Below are 18139 nucleotides of genomic sequence, written 5' to 3'. Positions count from 1 at the left end.
AGGGTACAACCAATGGGGATCTCTCGGGTTATAAAATATTACTTTGTTTTAAAATAGTGAACGGTATCAATATAGAATAAGCCTACACTGGCGTTTAGAGCTGTACTCAGATAGGAAGGAATGGGGCACTTTCCAGAGGAGAACAGGGATGGGCAAATGCCAGTCAGAAAGGCTGGCCAAAAGGTGCCCAATGACAATGAGGGGAGGAACTGGTAAGCAGCATGGCTGCAGAGGGAACCGTGCGGGGACAGTTCTGGCTGTTGGGTGGTCTGGTGGGAAATCTACGCTACCCCAGGAGGCAGTGTCAACCTTTCACAAGACTGCAGTCACTGCACAGGTCTAGTTAGGACAGGCATCACCAAAAGGGGAGGCAGTTGCTGTAGAACTCCCCAAGAGGAACCCAATTGGAAGAGCACATCCCTGAGCAGAGGAGAATGGAGCAGGGGGTGGGAGTGTGATTGGCAGGGAACTCCCTTCTTACTAGTCTGAGGTGCAGGTGGACAAAAGCAGAGCAGAACCGACACCTCAGTACCTGAAGAATCCCCACATTCTAATTAAGTTGCTGATCAGGAGCATCTGTCCTAACATATATTATGTCACTTGTCATGTTAAGCATGCTTCCACAGCATTTTGTTGGGACTACATTAAGCTTTCCCACACTAAAGTGGTCATGTGTATTGTTTGTTTTTTCAATGATGGAATTTAACAGAATCTTCTTCCCTGACTTGGCATCTCGCCCAAGGACAACGAGATCCAAATACAGAATTATGAATGCACTTGGAAGGACCTCTGCTCCTTCCTGACTTTTCATTCTTTGTTCCTATTTCTGGGTGCATGTACCAGTAGTTTTCTAGAAAACTAAAAGATATTTTAGTCTCTTCAGACATTACAAAGAAATAGGAAAAGTGGGAATAGTTTATGGAGGTCTAGTGACAAGTACTAAACGTTTAACATGTTTGAAATGTTTAAAATGTTTAACATGCACTTGAATTAAGATTGGTGGTTAGGATTTAGTATTTTTCAAGCAAATGCTGCCTTCACAGCCCCTGAGTAGTCCTGTAGATTACATTACTCATTTAATCCATGGAAAGAAATTTTATTTCCTTCAGTTGTATGTGAGTGAGAGGAGGGCACACATGTGAAATAGGTTGGGCAATTTTCTCTGCTGCTGACATCCAAAGTCATCACCTTGAGTGGGTTATGATTCTCCATGTGACTTCTAAGGCAGGACTATGCAAATTAGTCTTTAAAAGGTGGAGAAACATGACCCCACCCAGTTCTTTTAGTCCTGTGTGGCTCCAATAATAATAATAATCATCATCATCTTTATTTGTTAGCCACACCATAACAAATTGTTCTCTGGGTGGCTCACAACAGAGGATTAAAAACATACAATAAAAACACATTAAATCATAACAGGACACAAAAAGCTGAAAATAAAATACAAAATCCAAGGCAGTTCTCCTCAGCTTCTGCTCAGATCTTCTATCACTTTCATTTCTGGATCATACATTTGTTCATAGGTTCTCTTTGCTTGCTATTTGATTGTTTGTCCTTCCTTTCGCTTAAAAAAAAAAAAAGAATTTCTCTCTAAACTTTTCATCTGTCCCCCCCACCCTTCCTCCATTCTCCCTCCTCTATCTTGACTGGGCTCCTAGCCCTCTTACTATCTCTGTCTGTGTAGGGAGCACGCTAGGTATGTGTATTCCCATCCACATACGGATGAGAAAAATGAAAACTACAGCAAGGCCTTCCGAAGCCCCTCCAAGCAGCTGGCAAGCCACCCCAAGGGCCGCAAAGCTGAGTTTCGCTTTCAGGAGCAGAGGCCTCCCAGCAGGACGCTCACCCTATGGCTTAGCTGATGGGTGGCGTTCCTGAACTTGGCCCGCTGAACCAGGCGTTTGGTTAAAAAACACACACACAGCAGAACGCATGCCCCACTGCACAGCTAATGGGCGGCACTCCAGAGTTTTCGCTCGCTCAATCTTGCATTTGGGGCACGACAGAGGAAGTGGAATAGAGAGCACACCCTGCCAAACAGCTTTTGGGCAGCACTCCGAGGCTCCCGCCCACTCAATTGGTAGTTTTTCTTGACGGGGACGGCAAATCGACCTCCAGTCTTATTCCCACCCACTGCCAGCTTCCAGGGCCGAGGGCCATTGTTTTATCCAACGCTGCAGCTTCCACTTGCTCCCCGAAGCCTTGCAGAGCACATGGCTGCTGATATCTGCCCCCCACAAGCAATGGTGGCCTCCTACCAGTGGTCTGCAGGGCACAGCCCCAGAAAAATGCAGCCTCTCAGAAATGGATGGTTTCTGGGGGCGCAGGATCAGGCCAGGGGGCAGCAAAAACAGCATCCACCAGAACCGTGGTGACCAGGAGCACTGCAGCTGGAACAGACACTCAATTGGTGAACTCAGACCATGTTGGGCCTGATTCTTGTATCCCCCACGGGGCCCTCGGGGATCTAGCCTTGCCCAGCCCGCTCATACCCTGCAATTCCTTGATCAAATGCCATCTGATATGCCACCTACATGGCATTCATGGTTTGAGGCTCTATTAGTGCATTCCTTTGACCACTGTGGTCAATTAAATTAAAACTAAGAATAACAAAAAAGGCACAGCGAGGATCAGTCACCCTCCTCAAGCACTGCATCTGCTGTTTCTGAGACCCCAACCCCTACGAAGGCACGCCAAAAAAAAAAAGTGCAAGCACATTGAAAAGGCAAAGAAAGGGAGGTCTAGATCTAAGCAGAGTGAAAGGAGTAACCGTTCCTCTGAAATCTCAGGTCACGATTCACCAGACCCCAGGGGGCCCACACCCAGGACTCCTGTCCATCCTCCAGGCGGGAACCCTCAACTTGCCCCAAACAAAACTCCAGCCCAATTCCAAAATGAGACACTCCAGAAGACCCTGACCAACCAGATGAGGAGGGAGGAGTGGCCATATGGTCAAGAACCAGGGGATGCTGAAGCCCCCCAGATACTTTTTTCCAATCAGTGGACTTTGCCCCATTAATATCCAAGAATATTCATACTCTGAGTCTGACCCAGCCTAACCCACAGGAATCATAGCCTATAAGTAAAAGTGTGATGGTTTTTTCCTGGGCCCAAATAAAACACTATGACAATCAGTCTCCCCATGCACTTCATTGAATCTGCTAAGGGGGGATGGACTTTTTTCTGCATCTAATATGAAAAGGTCATATGATGCTGCTGCCTTTGCAATGAGAGCCTCAGCAGCCGCCTCCATGGTAGCCAGAGCGTGTCACATATGGCTGGATGATCTAATCCAGGACCCCATTTTTAACCCAGCAAGATTGCGCTAAACACTGTTAAAATTACACAAGGCTCTGGCCTTTATCTCTGACTTCACCCTTGATTCCATGAGGTTTGCTTCAGTACTGGGCCGCCAGAACCTATGGTTAAAATACTGGCGTGTAGACACTGCATCAGAGACCAATCTGGCCACAGTTCGCTTTGATGTGGAAAAAGCTCTTTGGAGATGCAGCTCTTAAAGACATCCTGGTGGAGTAAAAAGATGCGAATAAGGCTATACCCTTCTCATCGCATAAACTAGTCTGCCCACAAGGGAGACTTTTTTCCACTCCTCTCACCTGTTTCGGTCCCCCTTTGCTGGCAGGGAGCAGGGTTTCAGGTCCCAACGTCCCTTCTGGGGCAGATCCAGACCTTCAAGACAGGGGTTTGAGAACAGGACAAACAGGCCAAAACAGCCATCCTGATTCGGGTGGGCTGCCCATGGGTGGTTTCCTCTCCTCTCACTTACACACTTGGGAGGACTCCACCTCAGATTGTTGGGTTCTCAACTTAATAAAGGGGGGCTACTGCATAAAATTGACCGAAAACTTCCCTCACCACCTTCTACCCACCCCAATCTCCCACCTACCCTCCAAACACAGAGGTCTCCAAGAGGTGATACAACACCATCTAGCAATCGGAGAGATAGAACTTGTGCCAGCAGACCAACAGGGAGTGCACGTCTACCCCATCTTCACTGTACCCAAGAAGGACAGCTCCCTCTGGGCAGTTCTGGACTTAAAATACCTCAGCCACTTCGTAAAAAAGAGGAAGTTCCGCATGGAATCTCTCAGGTCGATTATAGAGGCCCTACACCATTGGGACTTACTATCCTCCAGAGACCTGAAGGAGGCTTATCTACACATACCTATACATCAAAGCAGCCGCCCTCCACTATTCCAGAACACACTACCAATACAGAACGTTTCCTTTTCTGCCTCTCCTCAGAACCTCACATATTCACAAAGATCATGGCACCAGTCATAGCACCTCCTACAGGTCAGGATTTTTGCTTGCCTGCTCGACCTGCTCCTTCAATCTCTGTCTCTACAGGCTGCCCAGAAGGACCTCAACACCACGCTACAGGTCCTCCAGGATCACGGCTTCCTGATCAACAGGGAGAAAAGCCAGCTACGTTCTTCCCACCAACTGCTGTGCCTGCGGGTCATGATAGACACAGTACAGAACAAGCTCTTCTTGCCACCAGAGTGCAGAGCCACCCGGGAGACAGAAGTCCACCAGACCTTAGCACAGAAGCACATGTCGTTGCTCTCTTTCCAGGATCCTGAGACTGATAGTGGCAACCCTGGAATCTGTACCTTGAGTGTGTTTTCTACCTGCGGCCCTTGCAGTGGTTTCTGCTACCCCACCACCCAGAGATTGTCATGAAATCCACCAAACAGGTGGACCTTCCACCCCATGTACTACAATCTCTGAGATGGTGGGAAAGCATGGCTGTTCTTCAAAGGTGCTTGACATGATGCTGACCTCTAGACACCCCCACATCTCTCCGTGGGGAAGGAGTTCCTGGACCCTCTGTGAGTTGTCATCGCCACAGATGCAAGCAAGCATGGTTGGGGCGCCCACTGTCTCCACTAGTTGGCACAAGGAAAGTGGGTGGCAGACGAAAAGCAACTGGCTGAATCTCCAAGCAGTCTGACTTGGCGCTTCGGACATTACACCATATGGTCCAGAATCAACACATACTGGTCTGCACGGACAATACCACAGCAAAAGTGCATGTCAGGCACCAGGGAGGCACTAGGTAGAAATCTCTGCTGGCTGAAGCAGCTCTTCTTTTCCAATGGGCTGAACAAAATGTGGCTTCAATAACAATGCACCACCTGCAAGGCGACCTGAACACTGTGGCAGACTGGCTCAGCAGGAAGGAAATTCTCCCAGGAGAATGGAGGCAGAAACCAAACACCTTCAGAGTCATATCGGACCACTTTGGCCGCCCACCTGTGATTCTTTTCACGACTCCAGAGAACACTCCGGTACCACGGTTCTTCACCTGATTCCCCTCCCCGCAAGCGGAATCGGCAGATGCCTTCTCATCTCCATGGCCAGAGGATCTCCTGCACGCTTTCCCACCGATGCCGCTCCCTGCCCAGCTTCTACGACGGGTGAAACTCCTCAAGGCCCAGGTCATACTAGTAGCTCCATTCAAGCCTCAAAGACCCTGGTGTTCAGAAATCGAAAACATGGCAACAGCAGATCACTTGACACTTCCAGTCATGGCGGACCTACTCCTGCAGAGCCCAGTGCACCATCCAGATCTAGGCTGGTTACAGCTAGCTGCATGGAGACTGAACAGTGCTTCTTGGAAAAGCATGGCTATTCTTCAAAGATGTTTGATACGATGCTGACCTCTAGACACCCTTCCACTAACAGAATCTATCAATATATCTATCAATATACTTGGCAGGCATTTTTCCAGTGGCCTGTAAGACATAGAGTTCTAAAAGGGGCAGCTACCATGAAGCATTTACTGCAATTTCTTCAAGACCAAAGGCTTGCCACAAACAAACTAAAATGACATGTCGCCACCCTAGTAGATCTTATTTCTGGGGGATCGAGGCACTCCAAGCTAAGACATCTCCTCAAAGTTGCAACCCTACTAGCTCCACCAGCAGTTCACTGTTTCCCTACATGGAACCTACACATGGTCCTAAAGGCTCTACAGAGCCCTTCCTTTGGTCAAATAAAATCTATCCTCTTAAACTCTAAAGCTTGCCTTTTGGATTGCCGTCAGTCACATCAGCACAGAGGGTGTTTGAGCTCCGAACTCTTTCAGTTCACAAAAACCTCTGCATTATTTCAGTGAAACTCATCCCTGACACCTTCTTTCAACCCAAGGTGTCCTCACCTTTTCATATGTCCCAGGTTGTGGTATTACCATCCTTTTGCCCAAAACTGTTTCATCCAGCAGAAAAGGCTTGGCACAAGCTGGATGTCCGTAGGTGCCTGAAGACCTACATGAAGTGCACAAAGTCCATCTGGCCTACAGAGTTGTTCATTTCCTTTTTGCCTCAAAACATGGGTCAGGCTGTGACCTCCGCCACCATAGCTCAGTGGCTCAAAGTGTGCATAACCCTAGCATATGAATCTCAGAACCACTAAGGTTTTTGCTCATTCGACCAGAGCGGCCACCACCTTGGCAGTGTTTTTTCTACTAATGCTCTGGTCCCAGACACTTTCAGGGTGGCTACCTGGGGTGCCCCTTAAACTTTTACCAGGCACTACAAAGTGGATACCTTCACCTCAGCTCAAGCAGCATTGGGAAGGTGGGTCCTCCAGCAGGTCCTTGACTTGGAGGAGGCACGGGTGCTCCCCGCCCCCAGTTGGGCCGAGGGCTGTGGTATGTCCCCACTCAAGGAGACATCCTTGGATGCCAGCAGCAGAGAATGGAGCATTGGTTCACTTACCGTGAAGGCTGCTTCTTGCTGCTGCATCCAAGGGCGTCTCAACCCACCTTTCTTAGTACCCGTGCCTAGTCAGTAGTCCCTCGGGGGGAGGTATCTCTAAATTATTTGCCTAAAAACAATGAAGGCTTTCGTATGATCCACCTTTTTGGTGGGCACAATCATTTTTTCCAAATTGTTGGAAGTTTTTTGCTCCTAGTTAAGTATTTTTGTTATAGATACTTTCAGTACGTGTTTCTCTTCTTCGTTTACTCTTGGATTTCTTGTCCTAAAAGAACTGGGTGGGGTCATGTTTCTCCACCTTTTAAAGACTCTAATTTGCATAGTCCTGCCTTAGGAGTCACATGGAGAATCATAACCCGCTCAAGGAGATGCCCTTGGATGCAGCAGCAAGAAGAAGTCTTCACGGGAAGTGAACCAATGCTCCATTTTTTAAAAATAATCAAGTCAGATCCACAATTATGGGGTGTTGTTTTTTTTTCATTCTTAGTAGTGATCCACTTGTGCTTCAGCAAAAGTTCTTGGTTTTTCTTATCTGAGAGTAGGAATAGTGCCTCAGTCATACAAGGTGACTGAAGCGAAGCAAGCTTTTGAGGATAGTAGAGCTGAAACTGCATTCAAGACAAGCATGAAATATGGTATTGGATGTAGAACGAGTCCTATGGTAGGGGTGTGCAAAAAACTGGTGTTCGGTTTGAGTCCGGACTGGACTTGAACCAAACCGGGCATGTTTGGTTTTGTACACCCCCCAAACCTACCCACCCCGGTTCAGCTCGGGTTCAAGCTGGTCCGGGGTTTCCATTTTTTTTTATTTTTTTTTTAGAACGCACCCCTGGGTCCAGGTTAACTCTGCTGCCTCAGAGGGCTGCTGCTGAGGCCAACGGGTGTGTGTGTGTCTCTAAAGCTTCCCCCGCCTGTCTGGGTATGCAAATAACTTATACGCGTGTGCAGCGGCCTTCAAAATGGCCACCATGAGCCGGGAGAGGGCCAGGAAAGCCTGAAAATGGGCCTAATTGGCCCCATAAAGTCTGGAGGGAGGCCAGCAGGGGAAAACCTTAGAGACCCCGCAGCAGCAGCAACCCCCACCCCACCCCCGCGGCAGCAGAGTTAACCCAGACCCAGGAGTGTGTTTTAAAATATATATATATATTTTTAAAAGATTTCAAACCCCGGACTGGTGCCAAACCAGGCCCAATCCAGCCCGAGGACAAACCCTTGACCCAAATCTCCAGCCGGTTCACACATCCCTATCCTCTGGTGGAGTAGGACATCCAGAGTGGATTCTTTCTTCTACCTTATTCTGGAAATAGATGTTATGTTAATTAGCAAAATCTTTAAGAACCCTTTAGAGGAGATCCCTCCCAGTTTCCTGTTCTGCCCACTCTTGAAACAGACACTTAGTTGGAGTTCATTCCACATTCCCTTTCCAGAGTGGGGGGAGAAACGTCCCCCTCCCCACATGGAAATAATTCCTGTATTGGGACTGATCAGTGCCTTCCTTCCAGACCAAGAGGACCAGTAAGCCTGCATAACCACATTTCTCTGAGCACATCTTGACATGAGACCTGCAAAGGCTGTTCCTGCCACATCAAGATGCAACTGCCCATCAACAATTCTGAGCAAACCTGGACACAGGCCACTAGTGTCTCATTCACCCCATGGTTCCTGCAGGATGCCATACTGCCAGATTTTCCAACAGAGCACGCATTCCTGTTCTGGAACCTCCACAATGCTGCTTTATGGAAAACTTATAGCTGGATGAATCAAGGCCTGTATTGTGATGGCCTGTGAAGCCCAATGTCTCCCAGTTCTTGATTACATTATGGCACATTCAACTAGGGTGGTATTGAGCACCAATGTCCCTCTTGAAGAAATGTTAGAGTGGCAACATGGAGCCTGAAGGCCTCCCCGCTCCCCTTTTATTCTTTTTATAGGAGGTAGTTACTACTCAATGCATACTTGTTAAAGTTTTGTTTTCTCTCTCAAGTTTAATGCCCAATTTAAGACTTGGTTACAGTGCATTCTGAAAAATGGGAAGGATCTCCTCTGAGTGGCTCTTGAACCCTTTGCTAATTATAAGTGCTGCCTCTAGAGTGAATGGGAGAAGATGACCATACTGTGGATGCTCTTGTTCCGCCAACAAGAAGTAACCTTCACATCAAGTACCAATTCATGAGAATTTGTACTTTTTCTCCCTTTTTCTTGAGAATTTGTACTAATTTTCCATTCATGAGAATTGTACTATTTAAGAAGGTTTCTAGCTCTTACAGTTGCAAGGATCAGGTAGAAGGTGTTTGGGCAGAATCAGAGGGCATAGCAGGGGAGTGCCACATTTCAATAAGGGGCAGGGCTTCTCCTTGTCTGTCCCTGTGATTTGCATAAATCATGTAAAATAAGTAAATATAAATAATTTACACTTGCTTTTGACTTCTACATTTGTTGAGGGAGAAAGATATGCACAACTTTGAGTAATTAAAAATGAAGTGGAAGTGCTACACAAAAAGCATCAAGGTTGTCAGTTTGATTGTCCTTTAAAAATGGTGAGATCTCTGGTAACAGGATCACTTTTGATAATTGGATTCTTCCTCTGGCCCATTATGCTATATATTTGTTTCCAAGCTGTTGCATTTACCAACAGCATGTCTGGCAAGAATCTGTCTTATTCTTTTCCACACAGTCTCCTCCCCCCGCCCTTGAAAATACCTTGCAATTTTCTTTAAATGTATTACAGCGGCGAATGGAGCAGCCGCTTTACGGGGTAGACGGCAACACAGCCAAGGAACTGCAGGAGGAGCACTCTGCTCTGCCAACGCTGGTGTCGGCGATGCTGGCGAAACAGCGACTAGAGGGCGAGCAGCTGGCCCAGAGGGGTGCAAGCCTCTGTTTTCCGTTTACTCCGGTGAGCACGGTCTTAATGACCAAACTCAAGGGGGACTTAATGGGCTTGACAGCATGCAGACTCTTGCGGGCACACACATACACAGTATATGTTTGGTCCCCTTGTTGGAATCACAATTTTCTTCCTTTTGGTTGCAATTGGAGAAAAGAACAAAAGGTTAAGAAAAAAAGAGCTACATATTTTAGATTTACCCTTCCCCGAGACCCTTGCTTCTTGGTCAGCTTCATGTACTCTTTCCTTCAACTATGTAGGAATCCTTTTCTGCCTCCATATTTCTGCCTTGGCACTTTTCCATATGGTGACAGAGATGGAGTTCCTATTACAAATGTGCATTATTTAAATTAACACAAATAGAACTCCAGAGAAGTATGGCTTCTCCAGTTTCAAAACTATATACCAAAATGTGTGTGTGTTCTAAAGCGTTGTTGTTGTTGTTATAATTATCTGTTGTTGTTGTTGTTGTTTAATTATTATTTATTTGATTTCTATACTGCCCTTCCAAAAATGACTCAGGGCGGTTTACACAGTGAAATAATAAATAAGATGGCTCCCTGTCCCCAAAGGGCTCACAGTCTAAAAGAAACATAAGATAGAAACCAGCAACAGTCACTGGAGGTACTGTGCTGGGGGTGGATAGGGCCAGTTACTCTCCCCCTGCTAAATAAAGAGTATCACCACGTTAAAAGGTGCCTCTTTGCCAAATTAGCAGGGGATGAAGTGAGTTTACCAATTATTTAAGAGTTTTACTTCAAAATAAGGCAATAGAAGTTATATTTATTTATTTAAAGTATTTGTATACTGCCCAAAGCGCAACCCAATCAATAGCAATTTCTTTGTCAGAAGGAGCTTGGTGTTCATGGTTGTGAAAACAGAGTGTGGATTGCGTTAATAAGACGGAACTAAAATGTGTAAAAAGGCTGCAGCCTTGTTATATGCTTTCAGTGTAGTGATTCTGAACCAGCTGCCTACCTTTCTGCTCTGACACTTTGGAACTACAGGCAGAATAGTTTGCCTCTGGGAAGGTGTGGAATTCTAATCCACCATAATTTGTCCACCTCCCTCTTTTCTGCAATGTTTCCTAAACCCTCATCATCAAGTGCATTCATGGGCAAGGGGTGGGTTAAAATGTGTACTTAATGCATAACTTTTATTTTATAAATCCAAAACAAACATTGCATTTCTGTATTTTTGTTCAGACCCTTAAGCAGTCAAATATTTATGTTCCAGACCCCCTGCAATTTTCCAAACAAACATGATTCTCATGTTTTTCAAGAGTTACTTTATCTGAAAGCATTTGAGCTCTTCATGGGAATCTCCAGTATAATTTGTTTTACAGTTTTACACTGTATCTGTGGGAGAGACACACTAACTCTCACTTAAGGGGAAACCTGTGGCTCCATGGTGTCAAGGCAGAGCATGTCCCCTTCATATAGGAGTCTCAATCCCTTTTCTTTGGCATCTTCTATTAGAAAGGAAAGGCTGCTGCCCAAGGCACTCCGGAGAGCTGGGAGTTAACTTCTGTGATAGCACCCAATAGAGCATATAAGTTTGCTTTCTTGATCCTTGCATAGGCAGTAAAGAAGATTGTGTTTGACATAATGCTTTGCTGTCCTGTTGATCTGGGCCGTGATCCGTTGCAGCCATAAGAATGGGTTCTGCATCTGTGAAGGACCATCTGGACAGAATTGAGTAGCTCCTCGAAGCGCTTAGCCCCACCCCCTGCATGTGGTGCACTTGCTTAGTTTGGGCGGGCTAGCGTTTTCTCCTCAGTTCCTTTCTGACCACCAAATCTCCACCAGATTTCCCCTAACTTGAGTATCTGTTCTTTTGTGCCCTGTTATTATGGAGAAAAAGAAAACATTCAAACATTTTGTCCGCTGTAACTCTAAACTTCCCTCAGCAGACAACCATGAGCACTGTTTGTTATGTCTCGGTGAGGGCCACAATTTTTCTGCTTGTAAAATTTGCCTCACCTTCTCCCACCAAACAAGAAAGAACAGAGCCCTTCATTTGTGGCCACATTATATGATGATGCCTTGTGCTCCGGGACACTAATGCCAGGGTCCTCGGTGGACGCCCCCGTACCCTCAACATGGGGTACAGTATCGAGGCTGACATCAGCATAAAAGTCAACGTCAGGATATGCCTCGATGCAGTCTAAAACCTCGACAGTGCTTGCCTCGACATCCACACCTGCAACTTCTAAGACTCTGAAAACGCCTTCTGCTTCAACTCACCGAAAACAGCAAAAGTCCCAACATCGGATGGCTAGTGCTGAAGGAGAGCCACTCTCCAAGAAACACCGTGACAAGGGCTCCAAGACTGATTGTGACCAATCTACCACTTCACAGGCAACTCCTTCACTGACAGCCCTGCAGTCGGTCTCGAGCGCCTCCTGGTCTCACCCTTTGACACCGGATGTCGTGATGCTCAACTCTCCCTCTTCAGTGCCTAAGTGTCCAGCTATGACACCGACGCTTTCTATGTCGACTGCTCGAGGCCTTGATCGCTCTTTATCACCTGCTATGACTCTGGCGCAAAGACCATCTCCAGCCATTAAACTCCATGCCCAGCATCTCCTTTGGGCTACAACTTCTCCAGTTTCTTTCAAAATGGAAGCTGACGATACTGAACTTTATCTAGAACAGGGAACCACACAACATTTGTTCCACATGCTGTATTCCACTGAGAGCACCATCAGCCTCAACTTCTATGGATTCTTAAGCAAAGGTCTCTACATCGACAAGGAGGGCATGACTTTCTCAATACCAAGAACTCTAGGTACCTCACTGTCTATGGCTCAAATTTTCGCCCACTCAACACTATCAGCTTTTCAACCCTTTCAAGTGCAAACTTGTCCTCACCCATGGAAAGTACCTACTGACTATGTGTCCACCCAAGGCTTGACTCGAACATTGGGAGGAGGTGATGCCTCACAGACCAAGTGTAGTCCCTCAAGACTCCCCTGTGACTACCAGGACTAAAGACTCTGGGAAAACTCACCAATCCTTGATGTCGATGGTCCCTACTGCTACACAGATGACTCCACCACCAGAGTTGCTGAAACCTATTGCAGTCTCGATGTTGATGTAAGTCACACTTCTACCTTGACAGATGATTACGAGTCTGATCAACCTCCAGTGAAACAACCTCTTCAGAGCACTTTAATAACTGCCCTATTAAGGTGGTGCTGGGCGATTACATATCTCCTAATGAGGAGATGCATTATTATCATAAGCAGATTTTGGAGATGGTCTCTGCACTAGGCCTGCAGTTGAAGAAGGCAGCTCAGGATGTAGACAACCCCATCTACAAGTTTTTCAGCCAGTACACCTGCCAATAATTTCCACAGCTGCAAAGTCAGTGTGGACAACTCTTCAGACTTCCGCCCCAACCGCCAAACGTTTAGAAAACTTATACAGAATCCAAGAGGACGACAATGATTTTCTACTAAAACATCATTCACCCAACTCCTTTGTGGTGGACTGTGCTTCACCATCCAAGACTGGCAGGGGTCACACTATGCCTGGGAATAAAGAGGGTGAAAAATTGGACACTTTACTCAACCTCGTACAAACTATACTCCCTGTTTTGCACTCCCTTTGGGATGAGTTGCACCAAGAACAAAATGTTCTTTCCCCGGAGGAATTACTTGCAAAACGTAATGATACCTATAAGGCAGGGCTGCACAACTCAAATGCCCTAGTGGGCTGGATAGTAGCCAGAGAATAGGTCCTGTTCCTGCTCAATCAGTGGGGTCCTTGGAGTGCATGTGAGCCCCAAACAAATGCCAAGTCCTCTCCTCTCCCTAAATTGTCGTTGCTTTCAGGCTGCAATCCTAGGCATGCATACATGGGAGTAAGCCTCGCTGGGAACACCATGGAACATATTTATGAGAAAACATGCATAGTATGGAGCTATAAGGCAGTTTCCAGCTCCTGTGTTGCTGCAGGATACCTGGGGGCCAGTAAAATAGCCTTTGTGGGCCGAATCCGGCCCCCAGGCCTTATGCTGTGCAGGCCTGCTATAAGGTTACCCTCCTGACCAGGCAACAGCTCAGCAATGCTAAGCACCTGGCGGAGACTGAGTCTCGCACAGTGACTACTGTCGTCACATTATGTAGGCACGCTTGGCTTCATGCCATTGCACTTTAGCCAGATATGAAGGATCACATGGAAAATGTAACCTTTGATGGGAAGGATCTACAGATACCACCATGGAATCCATTAAGAAGTCCATGTTTACAGCATGGACCTTTTCAAGGGTCCTCTTTAAGCCTATTCGCAGCCTAACACTTACAGATTCACCAGTGTGACAGGAGACAATATGCTTATAGACAGACAAGCAGGACTTTCATAAACCGTACCAGTTTTTTTTTACATAAAGGCTTATAACCAAAAGCTGAGGGACACCCAGAACTCTTGCCCCAAGCCCACCCACACTGGCAAGCAGCATCTTTGATTTCCAGGACAGTCCACTGAATGCCATAGTTCAAGTGTCTCTCCCATCAACTCTGCTCCTAACCTCCATTATAGCCACCCCCAACATCAGGCTGGCAAGTCATGCCTCAGTATCGTACAACATAACATCAGACTACTGGGTCCTACAGATAGTCCAGACAGGCTATGCGATAGAATTCTTGTCCCAGTCACCCTTCAGCAGCATCAAGTATACCCCATCTTCCCCTTTTTCTGATGGAAGAAGTTCAGTCTCTCTTGGACAAAAGGGTGATATCGCCTGTTGGGTGGACAGATCAGTGGCGGGGGTTTTACTCCTGCTACTTCCAAGTCCTGAAACGAGACAGAGGCCTATGACAGATTATGGATCTCCGACAATTAAATCATTATGTGGACATATGCAAATTTAGCATGGTAACATTACAGAGCATCCTTCCTCTCCTCCACGGGGAGGAAGGGTTTGTGACACTGGATCTCCAGGACACATTTTTTCATATCGGGATCCAACAAAATCACACAGTACCTCCACTTCACTGTGGGTCACCAAATTTTCCAATACAATGCTCTTCTGTTCGGACTGACCATGGTACCCCATGTGTTCACCAAGTGCATGGCTGTGATCGTGGTATACTTCCAGTTGCAGGGGGTAGTTCTGTTCCCATTTCTCAATGAATGGTTCCTGACAGGAAGGGTAGAACATCAGTTATCGTCACATGTCATGACAGTGCTACACCTTCTGGAACACCTAGGCATCCAGTTCAGCTGGACAAAGTCGAAACTTTAACCAGTAAAGCACATTGCTTACATTGGGTCCACACTCCATGCAGATGCCCAGGCAGAAGGCACACGAAATACAGAAATTCTGGGCTTCATGCAATTCCACTATTCACTTTGCCAGGCTGAGTCTACTACTGCTGCAACTTTGGTTTCTGTCAGTCTTCAGATCCAACGTAGATAGCGCCCAAGTGTGGTTGACGATTCCAGACCCTATCCTGATGTCACTCCAGTGGTGGACGAAAGAGACCAACCTTCTCAAGGAGGTACCCTTTCAAGTACCCCAACCATCCGCCTGGGTTACAACAGATGCCTCCATGCAGGCTGGCAGGGGCACACTGTGGAAACTTTTGTGCTCGGGGACTGTGGTCCCCAAGTCAATGCCAAATGCACATCAACTTCCTAAAACTGCTGCTTGTATTCCAGGCCCTCAAGACTTTTCAACCATCACTTGCTGGCAAAGTTGTACAGATCAGCCTAGACAACACTATGGCAATTGCATATTTAAACTGGCAGGGAGGGGCCGTCTCCCGCTCGCTGTGCATGCTGAGTTTACAGATTTGGAATTCGGCCATTTCTCAACAAATGACCCTGACTGCCATCCACATCAAAGATGTGGACAACACTCTGGTAGATCACCTCAGCAGGTCGCAACTCCTTCGTCAGCACGACTGGGAAATCAATTTGGCTTATCTTTGACCAATTTCCTGGGCTTGGGGCACCCCAGAGATTGACTTGTTCACCACAGCAACAAACAAGAAGTACACCCAATATTGCTCGAGGGCCGGCATCAGCTCAACTCCAAAGGAGATGCCTTCCAATTCCACTGGGGTCAGAAGTTTCTGTACCTCTTTCCACCCTACCCTCTACTGAACAGAGTCCTGGCCAAGATCTTGCAGGAGGGTGCAAAGTGTATATTGATCCGTGGTGGCCCCAACAGCCATGGTTTCAGCAAGTACTTAGACTGTCAAGGGGTCACCACAGGCATCTACCTCAACATGAAAGTCTTCCAACTCAAAGAGGGCAGCAGAATCCATCATTCTGAACGCAAGACTCTCAATCTGACTGCCTGGAGGATAGGCTCTTAAATGATAACCTCCTTAACAAATGTAAAGTATCCACTCGGGTCAATTACAACAGCAAGTGGAAGAGATTTTACCTGTATGTTCCCACTGTACTCCACCACTTCTCGCCAGGTACTCCTAACCTTATGACATTGAAACATCAAAAGTTTGCCAGTGTTTCTATAAAGGTTCATCTGGCTGCTATATTTGCCCGACATCCCAGATGGGATGGGAGGACAGTCTTCTCGCACCCAGACTCTAAGAAATTCTTTAAAGGTCTCAACACCTCTACCCACCAATTAGACATCCTACTTGAACAGTGGAGCTTGTCCCTCGTTTGTCTGCTCTAACTGAGCCTCCATTTGAGCCCATGGCAACGGCGCTTCCAAAGCCTGTAACGCTGAAGACGGCCTTTCTCCTGGCCATAACATCAGCTCGGAGGGTCAGCAAGTTGAATGCTCTCCACATTGCCGTCCCTTACACCAAATTTCATGAGCTCTTCATGAGAATCTCCAGTATAATTTGTATTACACTGTATGTGTGGGAGAGAGTGACGACATCTCTAACTCTCACTTAAGGGGAAACCTGTGGCTCCGTGGTGTCAAGGCAGAGCATGTCCACTTCACATAGGAGTCTCAATCCCTTTTCTTTGGCATCTTCTACTAGAAAGGAAAGGCTGCTACCCAAGGTACTCTGGAGAGCTGGAGTTGCCTTCTATGACAGCGCCCAATAGATCATATAACCGCCTAGAGTCTTTGGAGGAGACTCCAAATATAAGAAAATTTTAATACATAAATAAATGTTTGCTTTCTTGATCCTTGCATGGCAGTGAGGAAGACTGTATTTGACATAATGCTTTGCTATCCTGTTTCACAGCCCACCTACAATATTTACTCTCTTTATTGCAGGCCCAACAAGGCAGTCCTTCTTCAACAGGTTCAGGTAACACAGAGCATTCCTGTGCCTCCCAGAAGCAGATCTCCGTCCAGCATAAACAGACGCAGGTATAAGACCAATGAACAGCATAATGCGATGTCTATGTTGCATCTGCCTTGGGTCAAGTGCATTATGGAATTGGTGGAGAAAAGATGGCAAAGGGTTAGCAGTATAATCATGTTGGAAGAGAATTCAGGCTTACTGAATTGATCACTACTAATTTCACATAGTTCTAGGGACAGCCTTGCCTTGAAGCAATGTAAAACTGTCCATTGGGAAGTGTATTCTGGAGTCTGTGTCACTTTTCTTGCCCCCAGCCTCCCATCTCTGTCACGTTTTAATTAGAAAAGAGTTCCGGCCCTGGTGACAGTTGTGGCAAAGGTCATCTTGTACTTTGCTTCAGGAGTGAAAATATCCATGGCTGTCACTTCCCAGCTTCTGTTTATATTTGTAAAATGAGTACTCAGTGTTCTTATCAGCCTGAGTCGAAGATTCCTAGATGCTGTAATACATATATGGTGTTCCTGATTAGGGCACCTCCACCCTGTAATTGAAGTATTCAATGGGGCACGTGCAGTGTCTTCCCCAAAGGGGACGATTTGGAAATACATGCGGAAGCTCCATGTGGATTATCAAAATCTTCATGCATGCTAGGGGCTCCTAGATCAGAACAACCATGAAAAATTGTGGCTTTCTAAATTCTTAACCTGCGGGAACCTCTTCACATTGCTTTCTCAGAGCCATGTGCATCTGCTGTAGAACTCCTTTATTGCAGTAGATTCTGGGTGTGTGCCGGGGCACACTTCTGTGGATGTGAGGGATTAGCCTTTAGGGCTTCTCATTCCCCCAGCAACTAAGAAGGGACTCGGAATGCATCCCTGCAGGTGCATGTTAAAAGAACCTCAAGCCATTTATTTCCTTGGGACAAAGAGAGATTTTATGATGAAGCTTTAGAGTTCTCAGCCCTGATTATACCAGTTGCCAGCTGTTGGACTTGCTTTTCTAAAAAATGATGGATTGTTAACAAAACTTCTCCAGATTTGCATCATGGCTTGTTCAAGAGCAAAAGATTGATGCTTGACTTGTTTTTCTGTCTTTGAAACATTCAGCCATCTTTTCTAACACTTGGTATTTTTTCTTTTTCTTTTTCCCTCCAGTCTGATCTCACAATGGAAAAAATATCTGCACTAGAAAACAGTAAGAACTCTGATCTGGAGAAGAAAGAAGGGAGGATAGATGACTTATTAAGAGTAAGTAGTTGCACAT

General features: G+C 46.4%; 1 protein-coding gene across 7 annotated transcripts in view; it reads left to right on the top strand.

Moving 5' to 3' along the window:
• TLK2 (tousled like kinase 2) overlaps positions 1 to 18139 on the top strand; it is an 84451-nt gene that overhangs the window by 17465 nt on the left and 48847 nt on the right. For all 7 annotated transcript variants that reach the window (XM_053262932.1, XM_053262933.1, XM_053262935.1 and 4 more), the window contains 3 exons: positions 9475 to 9642; positions 16846 to 16941; positions 18031 to 18123. In XM_053262932.1, the coding sequence (XP_053118907.1) occupies positions 9475 to 9642; positions 16846 to 16941; positions 18031 to 18123 (357 nt within the window). The remainder of the gene's footprint in view (positions 1 to 9474; positions 9643 to 16845; positions 16942 to 18030; positions 18124 to 18139) is intronic.

The sequence above is a fragment of the Hemicordylus capensis genome, chromosome 6 (assembly GCF_027244095.1).
Source record: "Hemicordylus capensis ecotype Gifberg chromosome 6, rHemCap1.1.pri, whole genome shotgun sequence".
Lineage (NCBI taxonomy): Eukaryota > Metazoa > Chordata > Lepidosauria > Squamata > Cordylidae > Hemicordylus > Hemicordylus capensis.
This window is presented reverse-complemented; position numbering and strand designations above follow the sequence as displayed.